The sequence below is a fragment of the Aricia agestis genome, chromosome 10 (genome assembly GCF_905147365.1).
Source record: "Aricia agestis chromosome 10, ilAriAges1.1, whole genome shotgun sequence".
NCBI classification, from domain to species: domain Eukaryota; kingdom Metazoa; phylum Arthropoda; class Insecta; order Lepidoptera; family Lycaenidae; genus Aricia; species Aricia agestis.
Window position 1 is genome coordinate 4718721 of NC_056415.1, and position 22595 is coordinate 4741315.

A 22595-nucleotide genomic window follows, 5' to 3' on the forward strand; every position below is an offset into this window, starting at 1 on the left:
GGTACGCGTTGAGGAGAAATGTAAAGAATAAAATATCCTCCGATCTCCTCCATCTCACGTTGTATTCTCATTGCTGATGCTCGTGATGCCGTAGCCCTACCAGGGCCTAGTATTTTGGTGGTAACTACTATTAGTCTATGGCAATCCTTGACTGAATTGAGAGGTCATGAAAGCTAGTATCTATTGCGTAGAGATCTCTACGTGTACGCTGAAAGCCTCTGAACATCACTACCTTTATGTTCGCTTAGTTGTAACTCATTCTAGATGAACGTCCTCATTATTTTGAGTCAGAATTTCTCTAGAATGTTGCTACGAGGAGATGCACATTGCACATTCTTATAATGTTGATACCAAATTGACTGTTATCATCGTTGGTGGTGCAACATTTGTTTTTCGCGGGTCAAGTATGTCGGTCACTTTCTGCATCGTTCTGGGAAGCGTGCGTCACGACGGACGGACGGACGGACAATGAGTTATTCATCGCCTTCCATGGAAGTTCGCGGCATGTGGCAAACGCCGCCGCTAGTCCAACTTATTTGGCCTAATGGCACAGGATTCCGCGTTGCACTCGCTTATCAAACACTAAAAACTTTGCATATGCAACTTGCAACAATGTGGCGCATCTGTCACTGTGCATGCTTCTTTTGTAGAACTGTTTACGAATCTCTACAGTACTCTACCTGCAACGTGCGATTACTCTGTAGCAGATTTTTACACCACTCCAGCAAAACAAAAAAGAAGTATAATTTAGGCACCCTATGCATTTGTACCTTAGCTTTTATGCTACAAAAATTATGTATGCTAAAAGTTCCTTTAGCTTTTGAACTAGGTAATCTAATCCGAATCTTGTAAATCAGGTCATGTATTCTGTGATCAGGTGTCAAAAATTTCGTTGAGGTTCTTCTCTCATAATCTATATATATAAAACTCAAAGGTGACTGACTGACATGGTGATCTATCAACGCACAGCCCAAACCACTGGACCGATCGAGCTGAAATTTGACATGCAGGTAGATATTATGACGTAGGCATCCGCTAAGAAAGGATTTTGATCAATTCCACCTCCGAGGGGTTAAAATACGGGAGGAAAGTTTGTATATAATAATACTTCTTAACGCGAGCGAAGCCGAGGGCAAAAGCTCGTAATCTATAATTATCTATTGTGATAATTATATGATAAGCACAATTTTTTAAACTTTATTTCACTTTCCTCTCAGTTCACTGTCATGTGTAATTTTTGTACCCTTGCTCAGTCGTCCCTAATACGTTCCCGCGAATCGCCCACTCCCGCATACCGCGCCGGCGTTCTCCCAATTGAACCAATATAAAATGCATTAACTTCACTGCACATGCCGACAGATTTAGACGTAAATGGGTCATTGCGAACCCTGGACAGTGGACATACCGCAAAATAGAACGCAGTCGTTTAATTGGAATTGCAAGTGGTACCGCCGATGTCACGCACATTTAATTCTTATAAATATTCAATAATTTGTTTAATGTTTAATAATTTGTTAATATTACTTTATTATTAAGAGACTCTTTTACTTTTACATTCTTGAAAAATATTAACACTGTAATATTATTTATTAGGTTCAAAAAGTTAGGCTTATCTCTAAAACAACGATGAAAGCACTAGCCAAGAGCAAGACAGAGCTTATATTATGTATCTATTTTAAAGAATAGAAAAGCTACATTAGACGGCAGATTTTAAGTTAATTAAGCATGACTAGCTATACCCCTCTCTCCTATTAGTTTATACTATAGCAGGAAAATCTCTAAGTCGTTAGTCGTGTATAGTTTGCATGCGCAAGAGCAATCCACTTAAGAATTCCCGTAAACATATTATACCTGTCTCACTCGGCCGCCATCTTGCTGAAATTGTTTAATAACTGTTCATTAAGCCTAATTAGACACGTCTAGCACGCTCTGTATACAAATTATACGTGAGTTATATGATTCATTATTATAATTGCGATTCCACTACGTTTTTATATTATATGGTTCCGTAACAGCTTGTTATAGTAAAAAATAACAACAATATTACTTTATCGACTCATTTTTCTATAGCGTCAATGACTCCCGAAAAGGAAATTAGGAAACCTTCTTCGATTACAAGCATAATGACCTAATAGAGACAAAATAATGTTATACCTACGTATCGATTAAATGTAAAATAACTTTTAAGCCTACGTGGTACTAAGTGAATTTTATTGCTGACCATTCACTAGATATATCGTAGATTAGATAGCAGTCCGGAAAGGAAAACGATCATAATTGCGAACAGATAGGCCGCTCGCTAACGATACGCACTTTGCATGCAACCTCCTTCTACGGTTCACTCGATATCATCCAATATAGGAAACAATGCCGGACAGTTCGTCTATTAGTCGGGAAATGTTGCTATTGTTGTTAAATAGCAAAAATATTGAATAATTAAGGAATTTAAAAAAACCCAGATTATTTCTAGCAGTGAGCAAGCTGATTATGATGAACTATGACTAAAGCTAAGTACTCACATACGGTTTTGCTCGATAGTTTTACTCCAAATCGAGCAATAACCACCGTTTAGCTCTCGAAGGCGCCGGCTCGATGGAATTAAATATGTCAAATATGTCATTTCCTTCGATTCGGAGTAAAACATGTCTATTGTGGTAAAGCTATCGAGCAAAACCGTATGTGAGTACTTAGCATAAGAATATTCTCGATACAGATAGACACATAGATACGTAAAACTTATAACACCCCCCTCTTTGGTCGGTAGTTTAAAATATTTAAAAACATTTTTTAGATGAAAATGAAATTTTATTTTGAGTTTAAAAGGTTTTTACACCACCATTTTGTTTATATTATGTAAATTAAATGCCGAGAATTTTGATTAATATTTATTTTAAACCTTTATTTAAAATAACAGTAAGCTTACGGATTAAGTAATAAAATAAGGATAATTAAATCATCGCGATTTTTTATCTTTAAATCTGAAATTTTTAACTTGTACCGCCTATAATGTTTAAATGTCAAGAAAATCGCCTTTAGCTTCAACAATAATCATAAATTAACAAGTTGAATATATTTACCGCGGAATATCTCTACACTTGTTATCTTATCTTTTAAACCTGTTATATTTAATTTTACATTTTATACCTGATTACAATATTGTGTCAAATGGTGTATTTTCCAAATATTTAAACACATATTAGGTATGTACTAAAAGGCTTGTGTTGCATTTTAGTACATATCTAATATGTGTTTAAATATTTAGAGGTTTATGGTGACAGGACTTCTGGTTGCAAAAAATATGTAATTAACTTTTTGGAGCAGTTTCATAGAGCACTAACTGAAAGTTTTATCAACCGACTTTCAAATAAAAGAACCGGTTCTATCTTCGGTTCTACATTTTAACTGGTTAATTCTCGGAAGTTCTCGGTTCAAGCCGAGTCCTGACCGATTAGAAATCGCTCATTATATAGAATATAAAATGGTTGTTATGTTTTGCGGTGCGTGTGAATAATGGCAAGGTGTATGTGCGCTATCTGCCATCTTCCGTCGTAAAACCACTGAAATGAGAAAATAACAGGCTCACATCACAATGCAATGAAAAATGCACTCCTCCACGTAATTTTTCTGACAGTTAGAAAGCTTTTGTTATCTAAATAATTATGATTCTACCTGATTTATTGTTTTAATTACCGATTTCTCTACGCACATAAAATCCGCCGTTTCTCGGTAATACTAGTAAAAGAAGATATAACTCCATTAATTAGTTTTATTAGGGCTCCGTACCCAAAGGGTAAATACGGCTCCATATTACATATTTTCCGTTTCAAATTGTTTTCCGTAAGTTACTATTTGTACGGGAAACTTTTAACAACATAATAATCTATTAATTATCATTATTATAGGTACAAATAACATTATACGCTGGCATGGCACGCGCCTGCACAATTTTCCATACAAGTAACGTTGAGCGTTGAAAGTTTTTTCCTTGCGTTACACTTTACAACATAGATTATGTACTGATTACACCGTAGTAGCGGCAAAAACTGAAATGGCTCCATTGAAGTTATCGATTACAAGCTATTTCGCTTGGCGTTGCAAGCGAAATACAAAAGTGAGTTTTGTTGCTACAATTTATAGCTTTTCCGTTAAAGAAAATAGCTCTCTCATGTTTCAAGTAAAATTGTGAAAATATTCATTTGAGTTTGGTAATAACATGCTATCATTTCGATTATCCTTCTACAGTCTACTGTTATAATATTGTGTGATAGTTTGTGACGTCTGGCGATGAAATATGGACTTTAACACAAATGTGGAAGTGGTAATGGTAATTCTGGATTAAAATGAAAGGCGTTTGAACAACTTTAATTTTCGATTGTATTCGCAGAGGAGTACTATAGAAAACTAAGAATATAATTTTTAAACTTACCTAGCGAGGTTATTTTTAGCAAAAACTACTTATGACACAAATATTTCAGCAAAACCAATAATACTAACTTACTTTAAGTATACATTTTCAACTGTAGGTACTTTGCACCTTTTTTGCCCGTGCGTGCAACTCCCTTTGTCAGGAGATATTATAAGTAAGAAATTAGCAGGCTGTAACTGATACGGCGTGTGAACTGCGTATATTTAATTAATATGACAACATAATAGTCATACATGCGTGTAAACAACGTTTTTGTTTCCTGCAGAAACCTGTTGCCTGCTGATAAAGTGATTGATACAATGCAAATGGCTTATGTAAGTGTTAGGTCTAATTTTCTGGTATAATTAACTAATAGAAAGTTTTTAAATATGAACAAAGTTAACCTTCTATTAAAAATATGTCTTATTGTGCATAAGAGTTCCTACAAGTAGCTAAAAAGATACTCAAAACTCAAAAGTTAAAAACTAAATTCCGCTTAAATAATCCAAAAACCCTGGATATAAATTAATTCTAAACACGCCAGTTTTCCAGATGTGCAGACAGTAGGTCACTTTAAAAAAACAATTTGAGACAATGTGTTTCGCAATTAGTGAAGTATGGTCTCGTGGGCCGCAAATGTAGCGTGCGCGGTAGCGATGGGCCGCGCAGACCGCCGCGCTCTACGCGGAACCCGTCTTCACAGAATGACGTCTTGATACTACGAGCTGCTAATTAACTCGACTAAATAAATGAATAAAAACTTTGAAATATACCAATATGTACAGCTATAGCACAGTATTTACAATAAAACTTTTTGAAAACTCTTCTTTGGTTAGATACAAGTATGTTGTCGTATTAATAGAAAATATTTTTAATAGATATTTTTATTTAAATTTTGAGGGTTAAAATTTAAAAATATTTAAATTATTATAATTAAAATTTAAAATTTGAACGCCTCCGTGGTCTAGTGGTATAGAGCGCGGCTCTTGACTCGGATTTTTTGCTTTTTTGCATTTTTTGCTAGTTCTGCTTATAAAACTACAACAACATTTAAAAGCGTCTCCTTTTAGGAAGTATGGTTACACATACAGTTTTACTAAAAAGATAAAATTCTATTTATTTCTGCGTTTGCTTTGCATAAGTTTTTTTTAACAGGTGTGCCACAGACAGTGATTTTTTAACATGTCTGCACGTTTAAAAAAGAAAGTAATTAAAGTGCATCAGAGGGGTTAAGAAAAAGTTACTGGCGCCGAGCTCATGTGCTGATGATGCGTCATTGAGAACCATCCATCTGCTGAGAGAAAGGGTTTCGTCAGGGTTGCTAACTTTTCGTTTTTATTTATTTTGGAAAGTTTTATTTTTCAATATTTTTTTTAGATTTCGTGTTTGAACATCTGGAACTTTGTCCTTGGTATGTTTATAAGATTGTAGATTCGTTATTTAGATACTTAATACTTATAGAATATTGGCTACTGATAATGATATGAGTGTTGACTCTATTTTAAATCTCTGACTTAAATGCTTAGTCTTACTTTCTTAAATGTGGTGTCAATACGCTAGTTTCATAGCATTCACCTACTCATGATTGCAAGCTCAAAATTATACTAAAATTGCATTATTGCAGCTAATTTTTGTAAATGAATGATTCCTTAATTTACTGTAACTTTTAATAACTAACTGTAGGGTTAGCAACGATTACAAATCCCATTATTAGGCAACCCTAGCGAGATGTTTGGTTGCGGCTCTTTTGGTGTGGTTGCATTAGTTCCGCGTAGTTAGCGCGCGCCGGCGCCTGCGGGGTTACAAGGTTACATCTTATGAAAGGTTACCTTGGCATGGATGATCATTAAGAATAATTCATACATTGCTAGCTACCGAATTGCTGGGACGTGACAGATGAATAAGTAGAAGCAATTTCTTATCATACACTTCAGTGCAATTCAAAAACCTATTTTAGCGCAGGCGCCTCACAATATTATTCAATATTTTAATTTTACAAACATAACTTGGCATGGATGATCATTACGAATAATTCATACATTGCCAGCTACCGAATTGCTGGGACGTGACAGATGAATAAGTAGAAGCAATTTCTTATCATACACTTCAGTGCAATTCAAAAACCTATTTAAGCGCAGGCGCCTCACAATATTATTCAATATTTTAATTTTACAAACATAACTATCTTGTCAATAACTGGAGAAGAAAATATTAACTTCACGTATAACGAAAGCTTAAATAACTGCAACAAATAAAATGAAGGTGTATGACAGTAGAATAAGGTTGTGCCCGCTTAAATCGATGTCGATAAATTTGGCGCGCATATAAATCTTTTTTTCAATTATGCGCCGGAGTAGCAGCTGTCCGGCGCTCGACTACTGAGTATTTATTTTAATCAAGGATTCTCATCAAACGTTACAAAACGGTGTTTTATCGACGTTTCCTCGGGCGTCCTTAATTATGAAATATTGTTTCGGTAATCGTAATAAATGATCGTGATTAGGTTAGCATTTTTATATATCGCTTTTGGTTAACGACAATTTATTAAATCGATTTTTATTTAATGTGCTCATCTCTTTCTCTCCTTTAATGTTGCGTTTTAATCCGTTGATGTTTTCGCTTTTCCAAATTAACTAGGCTAATGTAATCAGGATTGCATCATTCCATAAGTGCGTAACGTGAACCTTTCAAAAACTTATTTATTTATATTCTCATAATTATAAACCGTGATACTATTGTGATGCTACCAACTATAATGGAAATCCCAAAATTTACAACATAATTTAGATAATTAGACTAACTGTATATTATTTTTAATTGCTATTATAATCGCTAATGATCATCAACATATCTCCGTTTCAATCTCGAAATAAATTCACAAGGTGTCAAAACGATTGTTTTAAATAGGTAATTGTTATGCACTATAAAGACGGAATCTATTTATCACAGATAGAAATCGAACAAGTTATAATAAATTAAGTACAATTTAAAATGTCGCAAGTCCTATACCTTATTTACAATGATAAGTGTCTAGGACGTGGGCCTCTGTGCTAACATTGACAAAAGTAATAATTATTATGAGTAATAACTGTTATTATTCCTCAAATTGGAGCTAACACTATCTCGCGAAAAATAATAAATTAGTATCGTGCCCGTGGCATCGACCCGAACCAATTAGAAACAGGCTGGCACTAAATCTCGGCTACCACGCTACACTAATTCATACGCCAACAGTTACTGTCGATGTCGACAAGCCTTCACAGTTATCGCGGATTATCGATAGCCTGCTCCTCGCTCGCACAACACTATGCATGTTCATTTGTATGAAATGCGATGTTGTTTAGTATTTTGTTTTGTTTAAATATTAGCGCCGCTTTTACTAAATTCTATGAAAGTTAGTCGTCAAGCAATGAGATGGCATTATTATTTAGACAAATTATATCATTATTACGTGCTAGAAAGTTTTTATTATAAAGAACTTGAAAACTATTAATGAATAAGAACTCTTTGTTTGATACCAAGTCCTTTTGCTACTCACCCTTTTATTACTCTGTGCCCTAAGCTACGCGTTTATTGCCTATAGCTTTATAGTCTTAAAGACACAAAGGCTCTACTTACGCACAATCAAACGGAAAATACGATTTGCATTTGATGTTCTGTAAATAATTACGTTTGGTTTAACAGGCCGGCGGCGCGTGCGCAGGCACCTGCCCTAAGACCCCAATAATTACGCCACTTATTATTATGTATTTTTTTGGTGCTTTCAATCAAATTACACCTTGGCTTTCGAGAATGAGATGTCATAAATTTTTAACGTTCAACGGCCTAATGTAAACGGCGGACATAATCCTGTCAGCTTTTATCTACCGCGGTGAACCTTGAACGGTTTTGTGGTAATCGCGTTTTCATATAAAATAGGTTTAGTTATGGATAATACTTAATAGTCATGTTAATTGTTTTGTCTATATTCCTATTAATAACGTAGGCTAAATCCTAAAGAACAGCTTTTTTACAGCTTAAGCCTTAAATTTCATTTAAACCACACTACAGAATTTAATTTAAATATAATTTTGAGTAGTAGCATATTATACATTAATTTAGAGCTTTTTTTTATGAAATAAGGGGGCAAACGAGCAAACGGGTCCCCTGATGGAAAGCAACTTCCGTCGCCCATGGACACTCGCAGCATCAGAAGAGCTGCAGGTGCGTTGCCAGCCTTTTAGGAGGGTATATAAAAATATAGGGGAGGGTAGGGATGGGAAGGGAATAGGGGAGGGTAGGGAAGGGAATAGGGTAGGGGATTGGGCCTCCGGAGCTTAGACCAGGGGTTCCCAAAGTGTGCGCCGTGGAAAGGCAAGAGAGGCGCCGTCAGCCGTGAGTCGATCCTCCATCATTATCCGAAACCACAAATATTATAAAATAGAATTAAAATATTAATTATGCAAAACAGGCAGATTTTCAGCCTGCGGGGCTGTTACACGTCAGAATATGTGTCACGGCGCGGCGGCCTACTCTACCTAGCTATAGCCTATTAGCTATAGAAAAAGATCGGGAACCGTTGACTTAGACTACTACCATAATAAGTTTAGTTGAAACCAGTTAAGTGATTTTCGCGTAAAGAATATAAGAATTTACACAAACCTTCGTTTTTGCAACATTTTTGTAACATTAATATGATTACGTTCAGGTTTGCTTAATTTTATTTTCTCATTATTATCACAAAAACACAGCTTTGAACTTCAACATCTATACCGGCGGTACTCCGGTTCCAAAGGATACAAGTTTATATCCGTCGCGATCCAACCGATAACGTTACGGCTTTATTCTAAAATTATGCTCAGAAACGCACCGTTTTGCCGCCGAGCGCATCGATGGATGATAAGGCAACGTAAATAAATAATTAGAGGGAAGGAAGGGGGGGAGGTATTCGGATAGTTCTCAGATGGTATCAGCCAACCGCGCTTTGTGTCAAACGTCAGATGTTTATCGCATGTTTACAGATGTACCGACGAATCTCTAGCGCGGGCAATCGACCGAAAATGTAGGGTTAATTACCTTAGATATTTATGGTTCATGACGACTTGGATTACGATCGAAGTCTCTGATCTCCCGATATGAGATTGACCAATACTAGAGACCAAAATATTTTCTGTTCAAACGAACCAATAATAATATAATTAGTATTTAATTTACTTTAAAACAAGGCATCTATTTATATTTAATTATTGATAATTTATTTATTTTGTTATTTCTATCATGTTTCCATAACAATATAATTTATCATTTGTTGGTATTTAATAATTATATTACATAAACAAAACCAACATCGCTGACGATATTTAAAATCTTGAGATTTTTATCGACATCATTCAAAAATACATCGCCCATCACTAATTGTCGTGAAAAAATAAGCTGTCATTAATATTCTAATTTTAAAGTCATTAATTTAAAAAAGGAATCCCTGATGAAAGTAGATGGCAAAGATGGCCAGTAGCCAGATCTGCGATCATCTGCTAATTATAACATCTGTAGATGTGTTATCTACCATCTATCGGCTCTACCAGAGCAAGCTCTACTGAGATATTTTAATAAACTATTTATAGATTACTTTCTTAAGTTCACCTACAAACTTTAGATAAGACATTGACATGAAACTTCTTATAGGGATTTTCTTGTCATATTTTGACATATGAAATTTCGAATTACACAAAAGAAGGTACATATAATAATTAATAATTTGTATATTTTGTTAATTTAGTTTAACACAAGTACGTTTATGTATTTAAAGGTAGGACGTTTGAATTTTAAGATTTATTATAAGAATTTGCAATATTATGGGATTCGCTTTTGTAACAAGTCTGGTAACTACACAAGTATTGCTTGCCTTGCATGCCTCCGCCAACGTGAACTCAGTACATAATGTGGTAGGGAAAATGCTAGAATAATGGCGCTAATAAAGCTACAGCATCGGCCGCATCTATTGTACAATTTCCGTTACGCAAATCTTTTGTAGACGACCTAAGCTCGATTGTGTATCGAAGGACGCTCGCTTATCGCACCATCGCGACAGCTGCCGGCTCATTCCTTTTAATACCCCCTTCGATAATTTAAACAAACATTTTCCGCCGCCCGAAGCACCTTTAATTTTTTTTACACCGAAATTTGCGCTAAATATTCACCGAGTTTAGCGGCCAATAAAACTTAAGCGATCCGTTACTCGAAGTTAAAACGTAATTACGCGATACAAAGGCTGACGTTTTTATTTTACACGAAAGTACTGTTTTCCAAATTTATTACGGAGACAATAAATCAGCGAGAATCGCTCACCAAACAGAGCGGACGCCTCATGAATAAAAACTCGCTATTTAGCGCTCCGTCTGCGCCCGCAGCTCCGCCGAAAACGGCCTCGCAGCCCTCCTCCGCGACGGAAAACTCACTCTATGTCCCCTCGCGACAAACGCCAAAATAGCGTACGGGGCCCTCCAATTATACGACCGATGGGAACTCCGCTAGCTCTACGCGAACGCATTTCCGGTCGAACGCTGCCGGGAAAAAGCCATTTAAAACAAAAAAAAATAAAAAAGGTAACGCGCAGCGCACCGCGCTCGGACACTTCCGGTGGGCGCCATTTTTTCTGTATCGCTATCGGATAAAATCTTTCCGTCCCGCTGCCCGGGCGCCCGCGGTTCTTTCGGTGGAACCGTCAGAAATTGGGTCTGTTTATTGACATATTTTGATTAAACTCCGAAATGGAGCAGTAACGACGGGCGTTCCCGTCGAATTCAACGGCCGAATCTATGTAAATGGGATAGCGGCTCGATGTTGAATATTCAAATTGATGTCATTATAAGGTCGCGCGGCGGCAGTTGGCCCGCGGTTGGCCCGCGGCCAGCGCATGTGTAATGTCGCCCTAATTAGCGAATTAAACATTTTTTTATCTTAATAATTTGGCGGGATTCATCCAGCGATACATTCATTAAACGTGTTAACGGAAATGAGGCTGTTACCTCGAATCGACGTCGCCTAATCGACGCCGAACTCTTTTAACTTAAAATTCTCCGCCTCCAAAAGATTTGCAGCTAATACACTAACTATGGAGCATAAAAAATGAAAGACACAGTGACTGTCAGAATCCCGCGCATGTTACCGAACAAAACAGCACTTTAGAAGGTATAAAAAAACTAGGAGAACGGTTTCAATTCAAAAATTGAATTGATCGTCCCATTGTATTCGGAATGTATCATTTGAGCTGTTATTATGGGCACGCTCTCCTCTAGCGCGGCGGTAATCCAATACTTTTGTATGAGAGCCACTTAAGCCCGCCCACTTCCAAAACGTCGCAAGTGCGTAATGACATTTCTTTTCGCTTTTTTTATCATCTCTTTTAATAATAGTGATGCGAAACCTCATATTCCACACATTGGTATAACATTTTACAGATTATCTTCTGGTACGGTTTCTTACTTTAACTTATTTCAGAAAGATTAATAACATTATTTTGCAGCAACTTTGCGAAAAAAAACACTCATGTTTGGTTACTTAAGGACAAAAAAAGAACTCGCAAAAAACGATTGTAATACCACAAAAACAGCTTGTAAAGGAAACAGTTTGTATAACGACCGTGTTAAATTAAATAAACAAATTAAAAAGCTTGAAACGGCCCATCATTGTTCGATTGCGGTTAACTCTCACCGATCAACCAAAATAAACCTTGTCTCTTTAAAATAAGGTAGGTTTTGCTCCAACGCAACATTAACTAACGTATCTAATCCTATTATCGTGTGGTTAAATAATTTTATTTCCAATTCATAATTTAAATTGCATTATTGAATTCAAGTTAAGCTGTCGTGACTGGGTAAAAAAAATATCATTGTACCAGTCGGTTTTAAATTGAATGGATTTTAATAGTATTATTATTAAATGTCTAAAATTAAGTAAGTAGTAAATTTTTTAAAAATTTCATATGATAATTATTTATGTTTGAAACATATTCTTTAAAATAATATGTTTAATAAGTTCCGTTAAAAAAGTTTATAAAACTCTTTACACAAAGTCTAATAAATGTTAAGTTATAATAAAAACAATAACTACTTTTTGTAATAAACAATCGTTTCCCATGTCAATCAATCCGAGGAATAAACTGTATAAATGTCGAAGTAGCGGCATAAGAAACAAAAACTTTGTTCTTATTGTGTTTGGGCAATTTTGAGAAAATTTTCAAGTGGTTTGTTTTCAAGGGGTTTGTTTGAATACGCACTTCAGATTGTAGTTTTTAAACAGTCTTGATAGAAATAGTGAATTGGAATTTGCAGTTTTAGCAATAATTTGTTTGTTGAATGCTACTTTTTAAGGTTCCGTATCCAAAGGGTAAAAACGGGACCATTACTGAGACTTCAATGTCTGTCCGTCTGTCTGTCCGTGTGTCTGTCTGTCTCCAGGCTGTAACTCAAGAACGGTAATAGCTAGAGAGTTGAAATTTTCACTGATTATATGTATATTCATTGCCACTATAACAACAAATACTAAAAATAAAATTAATATTTAAGGGGGGCTCCCATACAACAAATCTGATTTTTTTGGCCTTTTTTGCTCGATATCAATAATGGCAACAGGTAAGTACTTGAATTTTTCTCAAAGTTCTTAGTTATATGTGTATTTAAATATTTAATAATAATATTAAAATAAAATAAAAAATTAAGGGGGTTCCCATACAAAAAACACAATTTTTGGCCTAATTTTGCTCTATAATGATACGGAAACCTTCGTGCGCGAGTCCGACTCGCACTTGGCCGATTTTTTTAATGTTATTATTAACCTTTTATTTTTAAAGATTTTAATATTTTGTAGTTTTCTACAAAAGTGAATAAAATTTATAATCATGTCTCATCAATATGTTCGTTCCTACTTAAAGGACACATAAACCTAAATATCTTGTTAAACATCCTAGAAGACCAAAGTCCTAGGAGACTATAAATGGGGGTTCTAAGACCAAGTATCAAGACTAATTATGACGTACAACTATCAAGGGTGGTGAGGGCGTACTCGACAAAAGCTTACAGTATGAAACATTTTTTGTATGAAATCGATCATCGCTTTGTGCATCAAGTGCCGGCTTTGTATGTACAATTGTTGCGTATTTAAATGTTATTCTATTACAATTGCAACAAAAAGTCATGAAATTGGTATTTTATTCCGAATACCAGATGTTTTTCCACTTTTTATGTCGCTAAACTTTACCAAAATCATGTTTTCTACGAGAAAACCTTTTTTTCTAGTGGTATAATATGACTAAAGGAATATTATGTATTTACTTATGTTTTTTTTAAGATAGCCATACACTTAAGAGTGTACCTGATGGATTTGCCTGGGCAGTTTCACTATAAGTAAGCCTGAGCAGAGGCCAGAGTGTCAAAAACTGCACAGTTAAGCAACATAAATCATAATATTACATGCCTCGGTTTACCTGAAGAACTATAATATCTGCACAAGCAAACCCGTTAAATCTACCCCTACGTATGGCTAGCTACAACCGCTTAAGCTTAGTTTTATATAAGTTATTATCGTATCTCTAAAATAAACAGTCTATTGAAGTGTAAACATTGTATGTTATTGACAAAAGACACAATCAATATGTATGAGGAGGCGTTTCAACATCTTGAGTGCTACTGTAGTCCAAATTATTATACCTTTCAAGTGGTCCTTACGTCTTCGAGATAAAGGTCAAATTATGCAGCTTCCGTATTTCAAGTAGCTATTACAGTTGTTTGTATACTTAGTATTGATGGCGGCAAAAAATCTTAAGGGCAGGGTCGCTTGTACTGCAATTTTGTCATTGTATCGCTTACATGTTCTCTTTTCAAATGCACGTATCGATTGCACAAGGGTAAGGGCGCGGAGAGCCGTGAGAATTGTTCTATTTTTTTTCATTTGAATTTGGAATAATGTTTGTGCTATTTTCATGTACTTATTAGAGAATGTTTCATTTTTTTATTTGAGTAATATTATACAGCGTGTAACAAAACTAAGTGATAATACTTTAGGATGTGTATCTGTTCCTTGTAGGAGCAGCTCTAAAAGACCAAATTTTTTTTCACTTTCCCATAATGATAATAATAATAATTGTGACGCTGGGACGCTTGCCCATACAAAAGTGAAAAAAAATATCGGCCAAATGCGAGTCGGACTCGCGCATGAAGGGTACGGTACTGTTATAGAGCATAGACCAAAAATTGTATTTTTGTATGGGAGCCCTCCTTAATTTTTTTTTATTTTATTTTAAAATTATTCTTAAATATTGAAGTAGACATATAATTAAGGCCTTTTTGAAAATATCAAGTGCCTACCTGTTGCCATTATTGATATCGAGCAAAAAAGGCCAAAAAATCACATTTGTTGTATGGGTTTCCTTTTAATATTAATTTTGTTCTGTTTTTAGTGTTTGTTGTTATAGCGGCAACAGATATACATTATCTGTGAAAATTTCAGAACTCTAGCCATAGCGGTTCTTGGGATACAGCCTGGAGACAGACAGACGGACAGACAGACATCGAAGTCTCATGAATAAGGTTCCGTTTTTACCCTTTAGGTATGGAACCCTAAAAATTTTGGTCTTTCAGCGCTGTGCTTTCACAATGAACCCTCTACAAGGAACGCCCTATGGTATTATATTATCACTTAATTTTGTTACATTCATGTATGTGCTCTATATTTAGTTTCTTTTTTTTACTATGAGACAATTTCTAAATGTTATCAAGTATTTTCTGTTGTCAATAATTATTGTAAATTGGTTTTAACACACAGTAGTTAACTAGGCGCCTTGTCCTAAGAAAACCCTACGGAAGCAGGTGCGAACTTAATTTCTGCGTGCTGTTTGCTTTTATAATTATGCTTTTATTCATACTTTCAATAAATTAGTTATCTAAAAAAACATATTGCATTTACTTATGCTATATTTTTTATTTTTAAACCAGGCATATTTTACACTTGTCCGTTACCGTAAATAAAGCCATTGCTGATAACGCAATCATGAAATTATTGTAAAAAGCAATTAAAATGATAATTTACGCATTAACAATAATATAAAGATAGTGTAACATTAAAATGGGCTCATATTTAAAATATCACTGTGCTTTTGTTTATTTAATACGTTGGGCTTTTTAAGTCGAATATTTAATCACTAATATCGAATATTATAACATTAGTATTTTACTGTAATAACTTTATGCCTTACTTACTAATAACCTCCCCTCCTTAATTTTTAATCTATCTTAGGTTTTGCCAAAAAACTTTAATGCAATTACTAATAAATCCTTGTCTGATAGGTTAGAAAATTGGCTTGGCAGACAAGAACAAGTCCTAGTATAAACTATATCTTTTTATATTATTCAGGGGATAATTCTATTAATCAATTTATATTAGTTACCCAAATTTTATAAACTCTATCACATCTCTATTCTCACTTAAATACATTAAATCAGTGATAATATTTCAAAGAGTATTTTGATATTGCAATAAATTTTTATGTATTTGGTTAGTGAGAACTAAATCTATCAATCGATCGATATCAGTTCCTCTATAAACTCTATTCTCACTGGACTGCATTAAATCAGTGATATTCAAATGAACAAAAAATGTAATGTACCGACTTAATCGTATTGGGTGTTATGACACATTACCGAGCGGCGGGGGTCCGGCCCATCTTAAATACAGTCAAATCATCCTTAGGGATTTAACCCTCGAGAGATTAGGAGGCAATTTTTTTTTAAATATCGCAGTGATTTTGAGATTTGAAGTGACACATTAATTATTAAAGAGGAAAAGTCTACTGTTACAATGCAGCATTTAGAATGCATGACATAAAGTATAAATAAAAATATCTAAAAAATAGTATGACCCTTTTTGAAAGTTTGTTAAGCAGTGTAACTTATCGTATGCAGTAATTTCTAATACACAAAAACCCCGTAGCAGGTGCTACGATTTTTTGTTGCAACTAAGTATCTCATTTATTACTAATTTACCACTATATTTAGTCACACACCAGACATGCTAAGTATAAACACTTAAATCTTATGCAGATCGAGTCATTTAGCTTATTTTCTTCGCAATTATAACGACATTTATTATTTATCTTGCGCATTAAGCGGCGGCCATTAAGGAATATTTCGCACCGGGCAAATCAATTTTAATTGAAACATTCAATTAATCACAGGAACAAATAAATTAAGGCTGCATTCGATAAACGAGGATAAATATCCCTTTAATTCTACACGACGGCTAATCTGTCCACTTTCATCTGACCACTGGACGCTGGGCAGTTATGGTATATAGTTGTTAGATATAGCATTTTCAGGTTAATACTAGATTGCGTTTACTAGGTGTAAATGTAGCATTTCTTAATATACAACAAACAGATATATATTATATCGCTAATAAATTGTCTACATTAACTATTCTTCGGAGATTCTAAGAACATTATTTCTTCAGGATTCGTAGCAGATTTAGGATTTGCTTTACACATTTTACAGTAGGTAATAAACCTATTAAGGTTATTTTACACCACCAATTCGCCGCAATTTCAATTTTGTAATGCGTTTGGGCGCAAAGTCCACCACTTTGCGCCCAAACGCATTATTCTGAATAAAAGTTAACATTCGGCTAAACATGTGAATTTTGACGTTCTTCCTGAAAAAAATATTCAAACAGCGTTAAGGATTTAACCCCAATCTTTAAACGTGGGAGAGCCATGCTTCGGCACGAATGGGCCGGCTCGACCGGAGAAATACCACGTTCTCACAGAAAGCCGGCGTGAAAGAGCGCTTGCGCTGTGTTTCGCCGAGTGAGTGAGTTTACCGGAGGCCCTAATATATATATAATATATACCTATTCCCTTCCCCTCCCTACCTTCCCCTATTCCCTTTCCTTCCCTCCCCTATTACCCCATTTCCCTCTTAAAAGGCCGGCAACGCACTTGCAGCTCTTCTGATGCTGCGAGTGTCCATGGGCGACGGATGTTGCTTTCCATCAGGTGACCCGTTTGCTCGTTTGCCCCCTTATTTCATTTAAAAAAAAAATCTTTGCAGGATATTCATGGGTCATTCAGACCCCTTACAGGTAACTCATTACACTTCTCAGTACTCACATTATGCAGCTTGTAGTACAGCCCGCAGGCGTTGCAGACGGGTTCCCCGTTCTGATTGCGACGCCACAGCGTAGTGGTGGTGGTCTTGCAGTTGGCGCACGACGTGCCTGCCCGCCGCGCCGCTGACTGGAGAGACTGGAAAAAAATTTGAGGGTCAATATTTTAAAAAGAATAAGTATGGAAATAAATAAATAAAATTGGAAGAGAATAATAATAATACTCCCCACACCGATTTCGGTGACGGTGGCCAGTTTCATTGAAACCAGGCCAGGTACGCAGGAGTAATTTTATAGTGCTCAAGTGTGTGCGCATTATACAAGAGCACTCTCTATTCCTTCACTATCATAACCCAGTGGGACGGAAGACCGACACGACTAGCGAGAGATCAGGTGCAGGACCGACTTTTTACATGCCTATCCGACGCATGGATCATCTTACTTGTCAGACAATCAGGTGATCATGCTGCATTGTCCTAACCAAACTTGGAAATAACATGTTTCCAACGCTAGAATCGAACCCCTGACCTCCGAGTCGAGAGCCACTCTCTGAACCACTAGACCACGGTGGCGTTGGAAGAGAATGGGTAAGTGGTCAGGTTTGAAGGGATTATAGGAGTTCCAGACAATGTCTAGACTTTTAAAAGTGAATGTAGTCTTGGAAATGCAACTTAAACTATAAAATTTCCTTCTCAAAAACTACACCATGTATAATGGTGGGCAAGGTTCATAGTTTAAGTAGTCTGAGGTTCATAAAACTGAAAATACTAAATAATGACAAAAAACCTGTAGTTTGATTTTGAAGAATTTAAATAGTTCGTCCTTTTTATTAGAAACGCAAGATAAAGTCAAATTCTTTTTAATCAGAATACTTTCATTCCTCATTTCCAAATCCCCAAAAATATTCAGTAACATAAACAGTAAGTAATTCCATACGTGGGAGAGCCATGCTTCAGCACGAATGGGCCGGCTCGACCGGAGAAATACCACGTTCTGACAGAAAACCGACGTGAAACAGCGCTTGCGCTGTGTTTCGCCGAGTGAGTGAGTTTACCGGAGGCCCAATCCCTTACCCTATTCCTTTCCCTACCCTTCCCTATTCCCTTCCCATCCCTACCCTCCCCTATTACCCTATTCCCTCTTAAAAGGCCGGCAACGCACCTGCAGCTCTTCTGATGCTGCGAGTGTCCATGGGCGACGGAAGTTGCTTTCTATCAGGTGACCCATTTGCTCGTTTGCCCCCTTATTTCATTAAAAAAAAAAAAAAGTTGAGGTAAACATATTTTTATACATCCTAGTTTTGCGACAGTTTAAATAATTTAAATAATTTAATCCATAGGGTTAAAACCGCGTAATAATTTTCAAAAGCGTCTCAATATTTCTTACAAGCAGCTATAAACATTAATCTACTAGAGCTCCAAAATGCCGAAACGCAGTCAGACTTAAATCATTGGCCTTATTCTGGACATCTTTGTAATTAATGTCACTTTAACAATTAATTATTGCACCCAGTAACGGGTTCCTTAAGGTGTTACATTTTAAGTGAAATATTAAGATAATTGTTATCTTTTCAACAATCTGTAATGAAAAATTTGTTTATCTTTACGGCGAGATTAAATGCCGCGACTACCGCAAACCGTATTTTGTTGAACCTTATGTTAATTTATTTAGTTCCGTTATTTTTTAATTTAATTATAGTGTATATAATTATATTATATTTTCATACACAGAGCATTATGAGTAAAGAAGTTTATAGTATCTTGACTAATACTTTTTTAGAAAGTTGTTTTTGTCATCCTTAATATAAACTATAGGCATCTAAAATTTTACGTGCCTATCAATAAAGCCAGATGTTTACCACTATTAATGTATTCAATTTCCTTAAACAATAACAATTCACACAAAAAAGATTTACCAACAGACAGACGAAAAAGCTAAGTAGCCAACACACCTGCCCATTACAACACGTCAATCAAAAAAAACCACCCCACCAGTGGCCTGCCTCACTCAATTAAAAATGCATTCGTCCGAGAAACAAAAAAACCAATAATAAATCCATTAATTTGTCATGTCATAAGTATATCATAAACGAGAGTATAGAAGAGGTTTTGTATTGTCCGGTTGTCGTATAAATTGTACTGTCACGTTCGAATTTAAAACAGGATTTTTGGTTTTGTCCGTAGCTCTATCATTTTACTACTTTCTACAATGTTAACAATGAAAAATAATTTAGACCTCTTCGTCTTCTTTAAACTTCAGACGTCAATTAAGGAAATTTAAGTGAGAATTTTAAAAAGATTCAAACCACAAGATTAAAAAACAAAGTCTTAGGGCCTGTTTCACCACTTCCTGGTAAAGTGCTGGATAGGCTATCCACAACTTATTTGACAGATTCTCCATACACACCTATCAGGTTAAGTGGTGGATAGCCTATTCTGAACTTATCAGGAAGTGTTGAAACAGGCCCTTATACAAGTACTGGCTTGCCTCGAATTTTATGGTACCATAATTTTCGTATTCCTGGTTACATAGCATAGTTACTGACTTAAAAACCATTCTTACTTGCACCAGTATTATTTATCATGCTATTATGTCTATTGTGCTGTAAGGGTCCCCGCAGACTTACAATTTAAAGTTGGCCGACTGTCGTAAAAACCACAGAGATAGATCAAGATAGAAGCGCCATACGCTCGTGTTCATATGAATTGGAGCGGCAAGGCGCTTCTATTTCTGTGGTTTGTACGATAGTCGGCCAACTTTAAATTGTAAGTCTGCGGTGACACTAAGTCATTGCATGCACCTTTTACATTGCATTTGCAATGAAAAAGGTTAACAAATAAAAATGTTAAGCCAGTTGTACATGTCTATACAGAATACATAGCCTTTTGCCTCGTCATGGCGTCTCCTTTGTACCAGCGATTATACGCGCCATATTAGCCAGGTTAACAAATGATACTTTTTCTATATTTAAAGTGATCCATCATACTCATCATGAATATGCCGTGGTAAAATCGAAACAAAAATACACTGTCTCAGTTTAAATTGTTGACTAAGAACGGGGGGGCTAAAATGGTCGTTTGTGCAATTCCTCTAAAATCAATTCAGAAACTGAATCATCAAAACAGTCAAACTGACGAATGTCAAATTAGTGCGAATTACTAGACATGAATTTCAAGCAGAGTGAACATTTTGTGATTTTAAAAAATTAATCATATCATGATTCCTAATATGATTTTCCAAACCGACCATTTAAGCCCCCCTGTTGAAAATCTAACAATATGAATGTCAGCAACCGTACATTACCGCGATAAAAATAATTAGCCTACAGCGTAGGGACATAATTATTATATTATGAATTATCTATAACAAACTAAATTAAAATCGCATAATATAACAAACTGTTATACCCACAAAATAAAGTATTAATTGGCCTCATGGGAGAAGCTACGCTTGGTTTGGAATTTATCATAATAATTCAGAAATTGATGTCAAAATGTAGTTTTTCGAAAAAAATCGGTTGTATTCGTATAATTATTATTATCTCAGACATGCTTATTATGGATTCATGCATTTTGTCCTTTAAATCGCAGTCAGCACTATTTATTTGCATTAAAATTTTTTTCGCCCATATCCATTTTTGGTATCTTTGTATATAGGTTTTTCGCATTTCGCAAAGTACATACTTAACTATGTACAGTATACAGTATACCCTGTACATCCCATCAGTAAGCATAAGCTAGTATAATCTACAACATATTAACAACTGTGATTAATAATCAGGGATTTAGTCAAACGCATATTAAGTACACAGTACACTACAACTGTGATTAAAAATCAGAGATTAAGCCAAATATCTTTAGATAGGGTCAATTGCCGGTCGTGTGCAGATAAGAGTTGGTAATCAACAGCATCCCCTGGGTGAGGGTGAGATTACCGAGGGGTTGTTTATTCGTCAGATAAAGTCAGACGTGATTTATAAGGATTTTCCAATTATTTTTATGATGTACGTCAGGATATTGTAAGTGTCTAGTAGTAGAATAGTTTGATAATGAAACGCTCAAACATCTGGAAATAAGTAAGTTTACATTCGTATAGATTTCGTAGTATCTCGATGTAAACCATCTTCATTTGATGATAATTCATTTTATAATACAACACATTATTAAAATTATGCCTATAAAACGATTAAAACAATTTTGAAATGAATATTTAATAGTTTTTATTATTCGTAGATTCAAAGGAAGAAAAAAATTCGTAGACCTGCTACGGCGTAGAAACATTGCTACGCCAGTGATTATTAGAACTAGAACAACATACGTTTCTATGTTACGTGTATTTGTTTTGGTGCAATAAAGTATTTTCATTTTATACTGAATACTGATATCATTATCGAATCAAGTAATATCTGAATCAAGGATCGTTCTGTCCATAACAACGAAGGTACCTGTTAAGTTTTTGTCCAAACATTCCTCGACGAAAGTGCCCTCGACAGTTTATTAAAATTGTCAACTGCATTCCACGATTATCTCTGCAAGTACTAATTCGGTACATATTGTCCTCCTTTAATTTTCAGTGTAGTGTAAACTCAAAGGAGCCCGGACAATGACAGCTATTGTGGGTATAAAAGGTCTTTGTTGTTTAGATCAACGATTACGTCACCGAGTGGACAATTCGGAGTTTGTTTATTGGGATTTTTTATAATAAATACCCGTTTTGCTTAGCGCTTTGTCCGCTAACTTCAATAGCCCTCTTACTATCGATTTTCGATGTGTAATAAAAAGCGAAAAGGGCAGAATTATATTTAGGTCAAACCAGTGACAGGAAAATTAAATGATCATGAATGCTATAAAATATAATCATAAAATATGTATTAAGCACGTAACACGTATAATAATTTCGATAAGCAATACCCCATTAAAGTCGAAACCGAAATTATACATCGTTTAATTAACACGAAACAGGAGTCCGCAAGTGATTCAATAAGCCACCCACATTAAAAACATATTTCCATCTCCCCCAGCGGTCTCGACCCTCCGAACACCTCCTAATCAAATCA

At 35.4% G+C, this 22595-nt stretch overlaps 1 protein-coding gene across 6 annotated transcripts in view; it reads right to left on the reverse strand.

Annotated features, from left to right (window-relative positions):
* Positions 1 to 22595, reverse strand: part of LOC121731435 (GATA-binding factor C) — a 97388-nt gene that overhangs the window by 4531 nt on the left and 70262 nt on the right. For all 6 annotated transcript variants that reach the window (XM_042120853.1, XM_042120857.1, XM_042120856.1 and 3 more), the window contains one exon: positions 17544 to 17678. In XM_042120853.1, coding sequence (XP_041976787.1) covers positions 17544 to 17678 — 135 coding nt within the window. The remainder of the gene's footprint in view (positions 1 to 17543; positions 17679 to 22595) is intronic.